The sequence below is a fragment of the Tetranychus urticae genome, chromosome 1 (genome assembly GCF_039701765.1).
Source record: "Tetranychus urticae isolate SD_2017Ah chromosome 1, NJAU_TeUrti_SD_1.0, whole genome shotgun sequence".
Taxonomy (NCBI): domain Eukaryota; kingdom Metazoa; phylum Arthropoda; class Arachnida; order Trombidiformes; family Tetranychidae; genus Tetranychus; species Tetranychus urticae.
In genome coordinates, this window is record NC_142958.1 from 6,664,998 (window position 1) to 6,681,845 (window position 16,848).

Sequence of the window (16,848 nt, forward strand, 5' to 3'; positions counted from 1 at the left end):
GAAGATGATGTAAAGAGAGAGATATGACGATGATAATTACGGGAGCAAATAAGAGGGAACCAAATATTATTCTTCAATAGTAAGGATGATTTTAAGATGAAAAAAACTCTGGTGAGATGAAAATGATTAGGAGAGAGAAGAAATTAAATTGATTTCCCCCTTTTTTTTAATTGAACTCTATCAATTTTTTATTCAGTTTTCCCTTTCATCAGTTTCTTTTCCCCCTTTAAACTCACTCGATGAGTAAAAATTTGACTTTTCATTTATTTCCATTCTCAACAGATGGAGATAGTCTACATTTGAACGCCATCTGATGGCGTAAGCAAATGTAAGAAGGAAAACCTGAGATCATACGATCCAGGTTTCGGTATTATTTCCTTTAAACAACAACAACATATTATTTTTGTGTTTTTGTATATTTTTGTATTTATCATGACTGGTTGTTACAAGTTTACATAAGAAACAATTATTTTTTTATTATTATTATCTATTTTATTTCTATTACTGTTATTAATTGTCTCAGTTAGTAGACCACCTCCACGAACTATGGATTCGCGGAGATTTCGTCGACAAGTTAAACGTCTCAGGTATTAATTTACTGCAATTTTTTATTGATGTGTATACATTTTTGTATTGCTTTTTTTACTCAATCTTATTTTGCCCTTTTAATCTTTCAACATTTCAACCTTTCACACTCATGTTTACCTTGTTTTTTTGGTAATTTTTTAACTGTTTATCTATATTATCTTTTTTTTCTTCTTCGCTTTCTTCTATGCCTTTTTGTGTTACCGTTTTACGATCATCGACTAACCATCATCATTTAATTTGACAACTCGATGTAAAATTTTCTACTCATGGGATCATTTGTTTGCCTTTTTCGACAAATTGTTTATTTTCATAATGAAAATAGACAATCGATGAGTGGACCAAATTTATCTTCACAAGATCAAGATGCAGCAATTATTTCCACACCAGAAGAGTTTGTTCGTCGATTTGATGGACGTAAAGTCATCAAAACGGTTCTTATCGCTAATAATGGTATAGCTGCTGTCAAATGTATGCGATCTATTCGTCGTTGGGCTTATGAAATATTCCGCAATGAAAGAGCCATTAGATTTGTCGTCATGGTAAGTATTCTCATTTAATTATGCGACTCGATTTAATTTACACTACTCGATATCATTATCTTAAACTGAAAAACAACAACACCGTCGTCATTTATTATGATTATTATTTTCTTCTAATTTTCCTGCTTACTTGATTTCATTAATGTACATGTTATAAAACATTGACAATACTCCGTTTAACGTTTTTTCAGTTTCACATTCACTCAATCATGCATTTTTTTGGCATTTTAACCATTTCTACTATTCATAAAATCACATATTTTTTCTTTTTAAGGTTACCCCAGAAGATCTTAAGGCCAACGCCGAATATATTAAGATGGCTGATCATTATGTGCCTGTCCCAGGAGGACCAAATAATAATAACTATGCTAACGTTGACTTGATTGTCGATATAGCCATAAGAATGAAAGCTCAAGTAAGTAGCTTCATTAATATTTTAGTTTAAGGCTATTTTAAATAGAAAGGAATTTTTGACCATATCTTAATGACCTGGTTTGATGAAAAGTAAAAGTGAGGAGAAAAGTTGAAGTTGGAACGAAAGTTGAAAGTTCAAATTTTGTCTTTTCCTACTTTCAACAAAGCTTAACTTTACTTAATTCATCACTATTCCGTTTTAATGTTATCAAGAAAAAAAACTATTTAAAACGAGTTAACACTTGAATGTTAGCAAATTTCATCAAAATACCGAATTAAATTAATGTCGTAACTAATCTAACTTTACGATCATTTGAATTTAAAAAGGGTGTTTGGGCCGGTTGGGGACATGCTAGCGAATATCCAAGATTACCTGAACTTTTAAATAAAGCTGGAATTGCGTTCATGGGTCCACCTCATCATGCTATGTGGGCTTTAGGTAAAGTAGACAATTTTTCATATCAATTAAAGTGTTAAAATCTTAACCAAACAATGACGTTAACGAGAAGATTTGTTAAATTTATTAAATACCAAATGGTTATCTTACAACAACAAATTCCCATTTAACTTCCTTCACTAAATTTTCCGCTTTCTTTTGATCCCTCTTGTTTCTCAATTTTAACTCATTCACTAACATTTACTTTTTTTTAAATGATCAATTTCCTCGTTCAATAGGAGACAAGATTGCTTCCTCGATAGTTGCTCAAACAGCGAGGGTACCAACTCTTTCCTGGAGTGGAAGTGGCCTTGTAGATTCCAACTACGTCGAGGGTAAACCGATTAAAATATCTGCAGATCTTTATCGTAAAGGTGAGCCTCATGAAAGTTCAGATGGACGCACATTGTCAATTTCACTCTCTAAAGTCAATTTAATTTATTTTAATCATCATGGAAGAAACATTTCACATGGTTTTTACACCCTTGCAATATTTGATTGTAATTTCTTGATTTCTCTCTTTCATCTTCAAGGTTGCGTCTCTGATGAAGTCGAAGGTCTTGAGGCTTCTTATAAAATAGGTTTTCCGGTTATGATAAAGGCTTCTGAAGGTGGTGGTGGTAAAGGTATCCGTAAATGTGAATCAGCTGATGAATTTTCAATCAAATTTCGCCAAGTGCAAAATGAAGTTCCTGGATCACCTATTTTCATTATGAAACTAGCTACTTGTGCTCGCCATTTAGAGGTCAGAAGTCACACTTTCATTAACTAATTTAACCTTGATTCTGGTTTTCTTTTTATCTAAAAATTCTTTTGTTGAACACTTATCAACATTCAATGTTTTTCACTTTCTTTCTTCTCCCTCTATTTTCATACCACCAGAAAAGCAGGAAATGTCATTTATTGATACTTGACTGACCATGACACCTTTCTCTATTCTTTCCTCTTTTGATGCTCACCAATTTAGGTCCAACTTCTTGCCGATCAGTACGGTAATGCAATATCACTTTTTGGACGTGATTGTTCAATTCAACGTCGTCATCAGAAAATTATTGAAGAAGCACCATGTGTAATTGCAAATGAGGAAGCTTTTGCTGAAATGGAAGAAGCTGCTGTTAGGTTGGCTAAGATGGTTGGCTACGAATCAACTGGGACAGTTGAATATCTTTATGACCCGGCGGAAAATAAATTTTACTTTCTTGAACTTAATCCTCGTCTTCAAGTTGAACATCCATGTTCTGAAATGGTTTCTGACGTCAATTTGCCTGCTTGTCAACTACAGATAGCTATGGGGCTTCCTCTGTACAGAATTAAAGACATTCGTTTGTTGTACGGTGAACCCCCTCTCAATGATAATCCAATTGACTTCAAATTAGGACGTGCTCAACCCTGGGGCCATGTTATTGCAGCCCGAATCACATCAGAAAATCCTGATGAAGGTTTCAAGCCATCAAGTGGAACGGTTCAAGAGCTCAATTTTAGGAGCAACAAAAATGTTTGGGGTTATTTCAGTGTTGGTGCTTCTGGAGGTTTACATGAGTTTGCTGATTCACAATTTGGACATTGTTTTTCTTGGGGTGAAGATCGAGAGCAAGCAAGAGAAAATCTTGTTATAGCTTTGAAAGAGTTATCCATTCGTGGTGATTTTCGTACTACTGTTGAATATCTGATTACTTTATTAGAAACGGAAGCTTTCCAGAAAAATGAAATTGACACTGGCTGGTTAGATAAATTAATCTCTGAACGTGTTCAAAGTGACAAGCCTAAGACAAGTCTTGCCCTTATTTGTGGTTCTATTCATGTTGCTGATGCTCAATTTTCCGGTAATTGGCAAAATTTTGAAAGCTCTTTACAGAAAGGCCAAATTCCGCATGCTACGACTTTAACAAATTCCGTTAATGTTGAACTAATCTACGAAAATGTAAAGTATTTGTTTAATGTTGCTAAAAGTGGGCCCAACAGTTATTTTGTAGTTCTCAATGATTCCTACAAAGAGGTTGAAGTTCACCAAATGTCAGATTCGGGTTTACTCTTATCTGTTGATGGATCTTCAATTGTTACTTACATGAAAGAAGAAATTGACCAATATCGAGTAATTGTTGCCAATCAAACGTGTGTCTTCAGCAAAGAAAATGATCCAACTATACTGCGTTCTCCATCTCCCGGTAAACTTCAACAATTTTTAGTAGAAGATGGGTCTCACGTAAGTGCAGGTCAACCGTATGCTGAAATTGAGGTCATGAAAATGATAATGACATTAACAACTTCAGAAAGTGGAATAATTCGACATGCTAAACGATTTGGTTCAGTTCTGGAAGCGGGCTGTATCTTGGCTCGCCTTGATCTTGATGATCCAACCAAAGTAAGAAGAGCTGAATTATACTCAGAGGGTTGGCAGGAATTGATGGCTCGCGATATTGTGGGAAAAAATCCTAGTGAAACTGATTCTGCTCACCCTCAAAAGCTCAATGTTACCTTTTCATCTGTTAAATCTCATTTGGAAAATTTTTTAGCTGGTTACGTTTTACCAGAGCCTTTTTATACAACCAAAATGCAAGAAAATGTTACCCTTTTTATGAGATGTCTTAAAGATCCACAACTTCCTCTACTTGAATTACAAGATATTATTTCATCTCAAAGTGGTCGAATTCCTCCTTCTGTGGAAAGTTCAATTAAAAAATTGATGCAAAAATATGCCAAGAATATAACCGCTGTCTTACAAATATTCCCGTCCCAAGAAATTGCCTCTGTCATTGACAGTTATGCGGCAACATTGGAGAAACGAAGTGATCGTGATGTTTTTTTCCTCAATACTCAAGGAATTGTTCAATTAGTACAACGTTATCGTAATGGTATTCGTGGTCGTTTAAGAAGTTGTGTTCAAGATTTACTTAAAAATTACATTGACGTTGAACAACATTTTCAAGCTGGAGATTACGATAAATGCGTATCAGCATTGACTGAAAAATATAAAGATGAAGGAATGAGCAAAGCAGTTGCAAATATATTCTCCCACTTGAATGTAGCAAAAAAGAATCAACTTATCATCAAGCTTATCGATCATCTAGCAGGACAAGAGCCAGGATTAACTGAAGAGCTCAGTAATATTCTCAATGCTTTAACCGCGTTGAACAGGAGTGAAAACGTTAAAGTTGCATTGAGAGCTCGACAGGTATGCACGTGTACTTTCATTGATAGTTAAAGAGTTGAGATGCAAAAACATCGCCTGTTTTTTTCATCTTTATCTTCAACTCTCAATGAGTTTTTTCCCCTTTTCTTTTTTTGCTAATTCCATATTTTTCATCTACATTTCTTGCTTTACAGGTACTCATCTCTGCTCACCAACCACCATACGCTCTACGATTTAGTCAAATGGAAGCAATGTTTCTCTCGGTCATTGATATGTACTCACATGAATTTGATGCAAACAATATGAATAAGTTAATTATCAGTGAGACATCTATTTTTGATGTTCTCCATCAATTCTTCTACCATTCCAATATAGTTGTTAGAAAAGCTTCTCTTGAGGTTTATGTTCGCCGGGCGTATATTTGCTATGAAATGGTTGCTCTTCAACACCTTTTTATTCGAAACAGTCCAAATGACTCTGGTTCTATCGAGTTATCAAATAGTTATGCTGAACAAAATGATTCTGTTATACCAACAGCAGTTTTCCACTTTATACTTCCTTCGTCACATCCATCAATTGCCTCACAACCTCAATCACAAAATAACGAGGGCTTATCAAATAATTTTTCTGGCGAATCAAGTGCTCATTTACATTCCAATTACAGAATAGGTGTAATAGCTGCCTTCAAAAATTTAGAACATGTTGAGGTAAAATTGCAAGACAACCTTAGCATTTTAAAATCTGTTTCTCATATTATTTCATTCAAAATTATTCTTACAGGAACATTTTGATAGTTTACTTAACGCTTTAACTGACTTCGATAAAGATTTGGCAGCTGAACATTTTGACGCACCAGAATCTAATCACCAATCATCATCTCCTAGTGATAAAGGCTCAAGCGATATGAATGGTTACAATGGTTAGTGACACACATTAATAATCAGTCTGTGGAAAAATAATGCTGAATGTCTTTATTTTTATTGCGAATAATTAGGTCCAGATACTGAAGAGTCTCAAAATAAAGAGTCAAATGAACCCATACATATCATAAATATTGCAATTAAACCTGAAGGTGCTGATGATGAAATTTTGTCTAAAAAATGTGAAGCTTTCTGTCAGAGCAGAGTAAGTTGTGATTAAACCAATTCACATAAAATATAACATCCATAACTAAATTTATTTATTTTCCCTCTCTTTTAGAGTAAATTGCTTATTGAACGTGGAGTTCGACGAGTAACATTCATTGTCTGCAATCTTTATTGCTTCCCAAGATATTTCACTTACAGACAGCGTGATGGTTTCACAGAAGATAGAATCTACCGACATCTTGAGCCTGCACTGGCTTTCCAATTAGAAATCAATCGATTAAGGTAATTTATTCAAACCATAACTGTTTACAAATCATTGCTATGTTCACATGATCAAGTTTTTCTAATTAATTTATCATCTTTTTGTACTCAGAAACTACGATTTGGAAGCTATTCCTACTGCCAATCAACGAATGCATTTATATCTTGGAAAAGCAAAATCAACTCATACAAAACAGTTAATAGATTACAGGTAATTTTACATCGTGTTCTTATTTGTATATCTGTTTCATTGATTTTAACACTAACTTTTGTTTTTAATTTTCATAGATTTTTCATTCGCACAATCATAAGACATTCAGATTTGATAACTAAAGAAGCAAGTTACGAATTTCTACAAAATGAAGGCGAAAGATTTTTACTTGAGGCCTTAGATGAATTAGAAGTTGCATTTACCCATCCTGCTGCCAAACAAACAGATTGTAATCATATATTTTTAAACTTTGTTCCTAAAGTTACCATGGATCCTTTAAGAATAGCAGAAAATGTTAAAAATACAGTTAAAAATTATGCCTCTCGTTTGAGGAAACTTCGAGTTCTTCAAGCTGAACTGAGAATGAGGATAAGAATGACCACCAATGGTAAATGTACACCTTTCCGATTATATGTTTCATATGAATCGGGCTACTCATTAGCTATTCATCTTTACAAGGAAACTCGTGATCCTGCTTCAGGATTAACTAAATTTGAAGCATGGGGTGCACCTTATTATGAACCAGGACCCTTAAATGACCAGCCAATTTCCTCTCCATACCGAACTAAAGATTATTTACAATCTAAAAGATTTCTTGCTCAAAGTAACGGAACTACTTATATTTACGATTTTCCTGTCATGTTTCAAACCGCACTTACACAAATATGGAGGGAATATTTAAAATCTAAAGAAGACTATGAACTTGAAATGCCTAAAACAGTTTTATCTTATGTAGAACTTGTTGTTGACTTTTCAACTGGTAAAATGACTGAACAAAATCGTCAACCCGGTGAAAATGAATGTGGAATGGTTGCTTGGCATTTCACTCTATTTACTCCTGAGTATCCTGAGGGTCGAGATATTATTGTTATTGGTAACGATATTACCCATCAACTGGGTATATTTGGTCCCCGTGAAGATATTGCTTTTAACCTTGCCAGTGTTCGAGCTCGAGAATTGGGCATACCACGTATCTACATTTCAGCTAACAGTGGAGCAAAGATTGGTCTTGCCGAAGAAGTTAAAAGTATTTTTGAAATTTGTTGGATTGATAAAAATATTCCAGATAAAGGATTCCATTACCTCTATTTAAGTCCAGAAAATTATAAGAAAATTGAAAAATCAATCAATGCAGAATTGATTGAAGATGAAGGGGAACAGAGATACAAAATTTTAGATATTGTTGGTAAAGAAGAAGGTTTGGGAGTAGAAAATCTTAAATATGCCGGTTTAATTGCCGGAGAAACATCCAGAGCATATCAAGAAGTAATAACTATAACAATGGTGAGTTTTCATTTCCTTTAAATCGTTGAATATTTCATGATGTAAAGCAAAGATGACTTTATAATGAAATAATTATTAATAATTATAATTTATTTATTTGTAGGTAACGTGTCGTGCAATTGGGATTGGTTCCTACTTAGCTCGTTTATCTCAACGTATTGTCCAACTTGAAAGTTCACACATAATTCTTACTGGACATGCATCCCTGAACAAGGTGCTCGGAACTGAAGTTTACTCATCAAATAATCAATTAGGAGGAACTCAAATCATGTTTGCCAACGGAGTTAGCCATGCCAAAGCTAAAGATGATTTAGAAGCTATTCTAGTGATATTAGATTGGCTTTCATACGCTCCGAAAAAACGAGAAAAGGCAACTAAATTGGTCAATTTAACTAAAATAAAGCCAGCGCCTTTACCGATAATGGAACCGACTGATATAATTGATCGTGATGTTGTCTATTGTCCTACAAGTTCGCCTTATGATCCTCGATGGATTTTGAATGGACGAGAATCACCACAAGGAGTTTGGGAAGAAGGTTTCTTTGACAAAGGTTCATTCCATGAAATTATGGCAGGTTGGGCTAAAACGGTTGTTGTTGGGCGAGCTCGTCTTGGTGGTATTCCTGTAGGTGTTATATCTGTAGAAGTTCGTAAAACTGAAGTTATAATTCCTGCTGATCCTGCTAATCCAACTTCCGAAACAAAAGTTCAATCCCAAGCTGGTCAAGTATGGTTCCCTGACAGTGCATTCAAAACTGCTCAAGCTATCAATGATTTCAATCGTGAAGGCTTACCATTAATGATTTTTGCTAATTGGAGAGGTTTTTCTGGGGGTATGAAGGATATGTATGATCAAGTAAGTTTATTAATTTGTTGATATTTTCCTTTTCCAATTTCTGACTAATTTCTGGCTTTCTTTAGATTCTGAAATTTGGTGCTCAAATCGTAGATGCTCTTGTAGCCTACAATCAACCAATTATTGTTTATATTCCTCCTTATGCTGAATTACGTGGTGGAGCTTGGGCTGTTGTTGACACCACAATTAACCCTCGACACATGGAGATGTATGCTGATCCTGATAGTCGTGGTGGTGTTATCGAGCCAGAAGGTTCAGTCGAAATCAGGTTTAGAATTAAAGATCAAATAAAAGCTATGCACAGAAATGACGTTATCTGTAAAAAGATTATTGGTAATAATTTTTCTCATAATTCAACCAATGCAAATGTTACCTTATACGAATATCTTGACTAATCTTTATTTTGTTATTTTTTTCAGCTGAAATTAACAAAACAACCGATCCTGCGGTAAAGAAAAAACTTGAAAGACAATTGAATGATAGAGAGCAACAAATCAAAGGTAAATTCAAAATCAAACAGTCATCAAACCACAATTCCCTTGTTCTATTCTTGTTGATTTAACCATTAAGGCTGCATGAATCTTTTACATTCATATGAAAAATACAACTTTCAAAGGAATTCAGCTAAGCAAATATCTCATTAAATATCATGTCGTTTAATTTCGAAGTTTCATTGATAATCTCTGAAGTTTAGTAAACTTGTTTGTAGTTCGAAAGCTAGAGTCTTAAATTATTATAACCTGAAGAGAACGTGATTTTAAATGTTTAGGGATTTGACCGATTTCATTAATACATATCTCAAAATTTGAACAATTTAAAAAATTTTTATCAAACGCCTTGGGCAATAAACTGATTTTGCCTAAAATCCAAGTCCCGAAGTCCACCTAAACAATAGGTATTTAAAGCTTTTTAACTAGCAGAACACAATCTTTGGTAAGGAAAAAATTAGTAAAGCCAAAACAGAGAAGGTCAAACAGAAAGGCGGAATACCGAAGGTCAAAATAAAGAAGCTTAAAAATTAAACTGATTAAAATTTTTTCTGAAAATTCTGAAAAGAAAACAATGCTTTAATTATCATGAACTGATTTTTTCAATTATTTAGCAATTTTTTAATCTTTTGTTTTTGACTTTCTCTATTTGTTTTTCTCGGTCCTAAACCCAAACTGAATCTTTCCGTACGTTTCTAGTCCTATGTATGGCAGGTTCATCCGTATACCACTTTTTAGTTGACAACACGATAGTGACAGTTTTTGACAGATCAAATGCTTTAACAATATCCTATTTTGAAAACGCCATTTCATTCAAAATTTCATAACTTAACTAGATATTGTTTAACGCGAACCAAACTCGATGAAAATTTATTATCAACATCAAAGAAACCAATCTAACTAATCTGTTTAAACAAAATTAATCGACCAATCTTAACCTCTTTAACTTTTTTAACAGGTGCATATCATATTGTTGCTACATATTTTGCTGATTTACATGACAAACCGTACAATATGTTGATGAGGAAAGCTATTAGAGGTATCATTCCATGGCATAGGTCACGTTATTATTTCTATTGGAGATTAAGGTAAACAAATTCAGTGAAAATAAATCATGAATAAAATTAATATCGCGAGTCTCTTTATTTACCTATTTCTTTTATAGACGCCTTTCTGTTGAAGAGATATTGAAGTGTGATTTGGAATCAATTGATGGATCCATGACCATTGAACAAATAAATAATTTGATGGAAAAATGGTTCTATGCGGACCAGAAAAATACACAGGTAATTATAATTTATATCATTAATTCCCAGCCCATTTAGTCATGAATCAAAATATTGACACAATCCACCAATCAACCAAAATTGTAGTTGATTCCAAGTAATTTGTTAATATTTCAATTCTTAACTGATATTTCTCATTTGAAATTGCTGATGAACATTACGTTAATATTTAGCTGAAAATGAGAATTAAATTTACGGATATTAATATTAAACAATAACACAAATATAAACATTTCCTATGAAACATGACTGAAATTTTATTAATTTTTACTTTTTTTTGTTTTTTTTTGATTAATCAGACTCAACTTTGGAATGATGATAAATTTGTTGCTGAATGGTTACAAATGCAATTGGATGACCCAGCATCTCTTGTCAATGAAAATCTTAAAGAGTTACGACTCAATAATTTTTCACAAGTAGTTGAAAGGTAAAAATTAATTGACATTAATTTTAAATTTCAAATCTTTGATGCATTTCATTTGTATTTACTTTCCTTTCTCTTGATGTTTCTTTCAACAGTGTCTGTGAACAATTCTTACCAAAAGGACTCACAAGCGAAGATAGCCTTAGAGTTGCCGATTGTTTAAGAACGTTGACAGATAAATTAAAGACTAAAGTGGTCTTCAGTAACAAACATAGTGATATCGAAAAGGAGGCGACAAATGACGGGCAAAGTGTTGAATCGACAAGCAATGGTGTTGGAAATGGATCGTCAAAGTGATTTTTTTTGGATTTTTTTGAAAGTTAGTAGCGGGCAGACAAAATTTTTTTAGGCCATAAAAATCAGAGATGTCACCAAAAATTACAGCGTTTTATTAACATTTTTGTTATGATTTAACTACATTAAAGCGACAAAATAATAAACAATTTGTTGTTTTTGCTTTAATTTGTAGAGATGAAAGTTTGCAAGTGATTGCAATTATCAGGAAATGAAGGGATTGAAGGGAAAGATTGATGTTTTTGATTTTTTTGACTCAGTCATTTTCAAGGGGTTTCATATCATAAATGATATTGACAAGTTTCACAATTTGGCACGAGTTAAATCTAATGGTCCATCGTCGGATAAGCTTTCAGCTCGCTCCAAATGGGAAGGAATCAAAGATTTTGGTATTAACGGGAAACACAAGAATGGAGTTCCCAATAGCACATTTTGCAGAGGAGGAGTATACGATTTTATTGTCTTTGAGTTTGGTGAATTTGATTCACGATTGATTGCAATTTGAGGTGAGGTTGATGCCGATGAAGGTGTTACTGCCGATGATGGTTGTCTAAAGGAAAGTGAAAGTGGTGCCGGTGATGGTTTTCTTGGTGGAAGCGGTGGTGTTGGTAGACGAGGTGATGTCGAGGAAGAGGCTGGTGATGATATTGATACTGAAGATGAAGGTTTTCTCTTTGGTCTTGGACCACGTCGAGTACCATAAACATCTATTATTGGATAAGGATTGATGGTTCCGTCAAGATTGAGAACAGCTGAAGGTGCATGATTATGTTTTCGGAGGTGCACTTTAAGAGAGTGACAATATTTAGTCACATAAGGGCAATTTTTACACTGGAATTGATAAACATTTGAATGGGATTTTAGATGTGAATTCAACATGGATTTATTAACACATGAATAGGTACAATTGGGATGTGAACAGGTAAATGGTTTAGAGTTGAGATGATTTCTCAAATGATATTCCAAATGGTGTTTAAATTCCGTTACAAACGGACAATTGGGGCAACATAATTGTTTTTCGCGTTTTATGTGGATTGGTCGATGGATCCAAAATTCATTTTTACTTGAAGCAATAAATTCACATTGCTTACATTTGTATCGACGAGGACGATTATTATTGTCGTTGGACATTTTCAACAACACTAGACACAAATGCAAGAAAAAAAAGAGACTCTGTACACGCTCCTTCAACTTTTACTAGAACTCAAATGAAGATAAAAGTTGACTGCAAGCAAAAAAAGAGAGAGTAAAAAAGAGTAGGAGGAGCTGTTTGGGTCAACAAGGCGCATATGTGGCCCGTTGGGCATACCAACACAGGCTGAAAATTGTGCATCAAGTTTAATTTCAATTGATCAGCTTAAAATTGTTAACAGAAAGTAAAGCGTCTTTTCATCATGAGCCTGAAGGATAAAAATTGAACTACTTGAAATTAAGAAGTTTTTTCCGTTTTTTTAAATGATAATTCATTGAATAAAATTTGTTGATGTTAACTTTTTGTGTTGGCAAAAAAAGAAGCTTAATTTTTTCAAATTTTTACCACATTTTGTGTGTAGTTAAGATAAACATTTGCAATTAATGATGAGTAAACATTAATTTCATATTTTTTTACTCGAATTTCATTTTCTATATCAAATGATTGATAAAAACTGTTCAATGTTACGAGCATGATCGAGCCAACCTTAAGGAGGAACCATTAGCACTGGTCGATCCAAATGGATTCAATTGATTAACACTTGGTAAATTGTTACAGTTAATGATTCTTTATTAGCATCAAAACAATTTAAATGTCAATTTTTCTTTCAACTTTTTATTTAAAAAACTGATTCATTTTGAGTTTAATAATGAACGGCGATTCAGGGAACTCAGTTAATTCAGTATTTACAGTAAACTGAAAGATGTTTAAATGTTTGGTACACCCAAAAGTTTTTATTTTATATAATTTGATTTAGATTGCAATTCAATCAGTTTTAAATCGCCAATCAAAGGTTTTGACTATCAATCTTTACAAATGGCGGTTTGCTTGCGAGAAACAAAAACCTTCGGAGCAATATAAAGATGTCTAAGAACGAAATAAATGAAAGGTAAAAATTAATTCGCAATATCGATCTTAAATTAACAAAAATTCATTGTATAAATATTGATATAGTAAGTATAGAAAGTATTTAATTCATTTCATTTGTTTTTTATTTTCCTTTCTAATGTTGTTTTTTAATATCAACAGTGTTTGTGAAAAATTCTTGCCGAAAGGACTCTCAAGTGAAGATAGCCTTAGAGTTGCCGATTTTTTAAGAACTTTGACAGATAAATTAACGTCTAAAGTGGTCTTCAATAACAAACATAGTGATATCAACAAGGAGGCGACAAATGACGGACAAAGTTGTGATTCGACAATCATAAAATCAGTTGTCATTGCAAATTACAGCGTTTTATTAACATTTTTTGTTATGATTCAACTACTTAAAATAATAAACTCGTTTTTGCTTTAATTTGTAGAGTTGAAGTTTTCAAGAAATCGCAATTATCAGAAATCAAAAGGATTGATGGGATTTGTTTTTTGAGTTTTTTAACTCGACAATTTGGCACGAGTTAAATCTAATTGTCCATCGTCTTTCCAAATTGGACGGAATCAGGGAAATTTTTTACTCTGGGTTGATAAACATTTTAGTTGTTAGTCAATGTGAAGGTGTGAAAGATTTATAGAGACAAGAAATTATATTGACCTTGCTAGGAATAGGTTTACACTTTCATCTTGATCATCATGTTCATCTTGCTTTTTCTTGGGAAACATTTCTTTTTTTCACCCAAAATAAGGTATTATGATGAAGGTAAAAAGGGAAAGAAAGAATAAGATGATGATTGTGATGAGGAGGATGAAGATGATGATGAAGGAGGAAAAAATAAGAGAAGTGTTGATGAAGAAGGAAAAAATTACCAAATATAAGATGATTTTGTGGATGAGAAAGAAGATGAGGAAAAAGTAAGAGTAAAGAAGTGGAAAAGGATAAAATAAGTTGGAGGCAAAAAAAGGGTTTTTGGATGATAACAAATAATGACTAACATGATAGAAACTCCAAGATCAATAAGCTTTTTCTTCTTTTCTTTCTTTTCTTCTGATCATCATTCTGCATCAACCCTGTCTTCTTTCCTTCTCTTCATCTTGACTGGCAAAAGGATTGACCAGTGATGGTGACCAGTAATGATCAATGTCCATCAAGCTTTTCAGATCAAAGTAAAAATGTGATCCATTTTTGATGAGGAAAGCAGAAAAAAAATTGGAAAGAAGAGGAAAAAAAGGAGAAGATGAGAAGGAGGATGAAACTCCTTGGAGGGATGATAAAAGTCTGAATAAAAAGGAATGCTTGGTCGTCACGATGAAGATGTAAGATGGAAGAGGAAAAAAGGAGAAGATTTTGTGATATCCAGAGGGATGAAGTTGATGGAGATGAGAATGGTGAAGAGCAAAAAAGTAAAAGATGAGGAAGAAGATGAAGAGGAGAAGCAAGAAGAGGTATTAGTAAACGGAATGATGAGTAAAAATGAAAAAAAGGATAAAAGATAAAGGGTAAATTAAGTCCTTTTAGTGATGCTTTTTGTACAGTTAAAGATGGTTAAGAGTGTGAAACAGGAGAAGAAGAAGAGGAAGATAAGGAAGAGAGAGAGAGAGAGAGAAAGTGAAAGGATATAAGATGAACATGAATGATGCTGAGAGTATTAAGATGAGGAAAGAAACAAGATGAATATAATGTATCACTGATAGTGAGGAGATGAGAAGATGAAAAAAAACGAAAAAGGAAAAAGGTCAAGAAAAAGATTAGAAATGATAAAGTAGACAAAAAAAGGTAAATAAGGTGAAGAAAAGGGTTGATTAGGAAAAAAAGAAAATCTTTTTTTACTCAATTCTGAACAAGAAAAAATCCATTTTCTGTTTACCTGGAAATTTTCACATCAGTCTGCTCTCTTCATATGAAGACTCCAATTTTTCGTCTTTAACTGAAAACAAATCAACTTTAAAGTCGATTAGGTTAGGTAAGGTTAGATTAGGTGAAATTTTCACCTAAAATATGATATTTAAGATACTGAATCGATCATGATTCATCAAGTTATTGATTCCTTTTTGTCTCAAATCAATGTGATTAAAAATAACCTGATGATGTTTAAGAGGGAAAAAACTTGACTCATTACAAGATTAGGGTCATTTTGGTTTGAAGCGAAGTCTCAAGTTAATGAAATGTTGGATCAGATCAACCTTTAGTCATTACCAATGTCACTGGTAACTTTTGATTAAAGTTTAATCATTTGTTGTCACAAATATAATGCAAAATAAGTCGATGATGATCCCTAACCTTTGAGTCAACGCTTAGTAAGTTGAAAATGAAACATTTTGTTTCACTTTAATGGTAATGTTTATTGTAATAAACATTTTAAAGTAAACCTTTGAGTTAACCAAACCTGGCCAAGACTCTGTTCAACTTGATATTGCCAATTTAAGGTTAAACTAAATACTGTTGAAATGCATCTTCATTTGTTCAACAAGTACCCATGAAGTTTTCCTCCTCACAGATGGATGCAATTTTTTGTTGTTGCTCTCATGTGCGTCCTTTTCATTTCAACATTACATGGTTTCACCGAGCAACAAAAATGCACCAAAGTAAAAAAATATTTAAACTCAAACTATAATTTCTTTTTTACCCTGCCTGCTGCTCATGTTTATCCTCCTACTTTACTTTGTATCCTCACCACCATCATCATCTTGCTTTCACCCATCAATCAATCGAGGGCCTAAAAAGGTTCAAGTCTAGACGCTCATCGAAATGGTTGATTGAAATGAACACAAAAAACATTCAACATTGGCAAATATCATTTCAACCATTTCCACCTCTTGAACAAGATTTCCCTAAATTATTGTCATGATAATGCTTATTATCTGTTGACATACAATGGCAAGTTTTACTCTTCTGAACTTCTTCATGAGTTTGAAAGATAAAAATCGTAAACTTAAAAATGGAAAGTTTTTCCTTTTTTTCAAATAATTCATTCAATAAACTTTGTTGATGTTAACTTTTTGTTTGCAAAAAAGCAACAATTTTCAACTTTTTACCCCAAAATTTGCGTTTAGTTAAGATAAACATTTGCAATTATTAATAAAACATGATGAGATAAACATTATTTCATATTTTTTTACTCGAATTTAATTTTCTATATCAAATGATTGATAAAAACTGTTCAATGTTACGAGCATGATCGAGCCAACCTTAAGGAGGAACCATTAGCACTGGTCGATCCAAATGGATTCAATTGATTAACACTTGGTAAATTGTTGCAGTTAATGATTCTCATCAGCATCGAATCAATTTTAATCACAATTTTTGTTCAACTTTCAACTCTTTCATTTTGAGTTTAACAATGTCAGTCAGTAAACTGAAAGATGTTCAAATGCTTGGTAAACCCAAAAGTTGTAATTTCATGTAATTTGATTTAGATTGAAATTGAATCAATTTTCAATCGCCAATCAATTGGCATCAATCTTTACAAATGTTGTGAGAGACAAA

General features: G+C 33.1%; 2 protein-coding genes across 3 annotated transcripts; one reads left to right on the forward strand and one right to left on the reverse strand.

Annotated features, from left to right (window-relative positions):
- The first annotated feature begins 19 nt into the window (after positions 1–19).
- ACC (acetyl-CoA carboxylase) lies at positions 20–11,448 on the forward strand. 2 transcript variants are annotated; one of them, XM_015934919.3, is made up of 20 exons: positions 20–587; positions 911–1,127; positions 1,402–1,542; positions 1,869–1,980; positions 2,217–2,351; positions 2,511–2,722; positions 2,945–5,149; positions 5,302–5,814; positions 5,888–6,026; positions 6,102–6,232; positions 6,308–6,477; positions 6,569–6,667; positions 6,745–7,951; positions 8,055–8,807; positions 8,873–9,140; positions 9,227–9,307; positions 10,254–10,383; positions 10,461–10,581; positions 10,881–11,008; positions 11,101–11,448. In XM_015934919.3, exons 1-20 carry the CDS (start codon positions 547–549, stop codon positions 11,300–11,302), a joined length of 7,005 nt encoding a protein of 2,334 aa, XP_015790405.2. In that variant the 5' UTR covers positions 20–546; the 3' UTR covers positions 11,303–11,448.
- On the reverse strand, positions 11,374–12,537 carry LOC107367235 (protein hunchback-like). Its single transcript, XM_015934920.3, has one exon. The coding sequence runs from the start codon at positions 12,428–12,430 to the stop codon at positions 11,603–11,605; it is 828 nt and encodes a 275-aa protein (XP_015790406.1). The 5' UTR covers positions 12,431–12,537; the 3' UTR covers positions 11,374–11,602.
- Positions 12,538–16,848: the final 4,311 nt, after the last annotated feature.

What these genes read in the sequence shown, in the direction of transcription:
- ACC (XM_015934919.3), top strand. Translation starts at nt 547, where the DNA reads ATGGATTCGCGGAGATTTCGTCGACAAGTTAAACGTCTCAG. An exon ending in CGATATGAATGGTTACAATG is followed by an intron (nt 6,027 to 6,101) that starts GTTAGTGACACA and finishes GCGAATAATTAG; the next exon opens with GTCCAGATACTGAAGAGTCT. An exon ending in CGGACCAGAAAAATACACAG is followed by an intron (nt 10,582 to 10,880) that starts GTAATTATAATT and finishes TTGATTAATCAG; the next exon opens with ACTCAACTTTGGAATGATGA.
- LOC107367235 (XM_015934920.3), bottom strand. Translation starts at nt 12,430, where the DNA reads ATGTCCAACGACAATAATAATCGTCCTCGTCGATACAAATGTAAGCAA.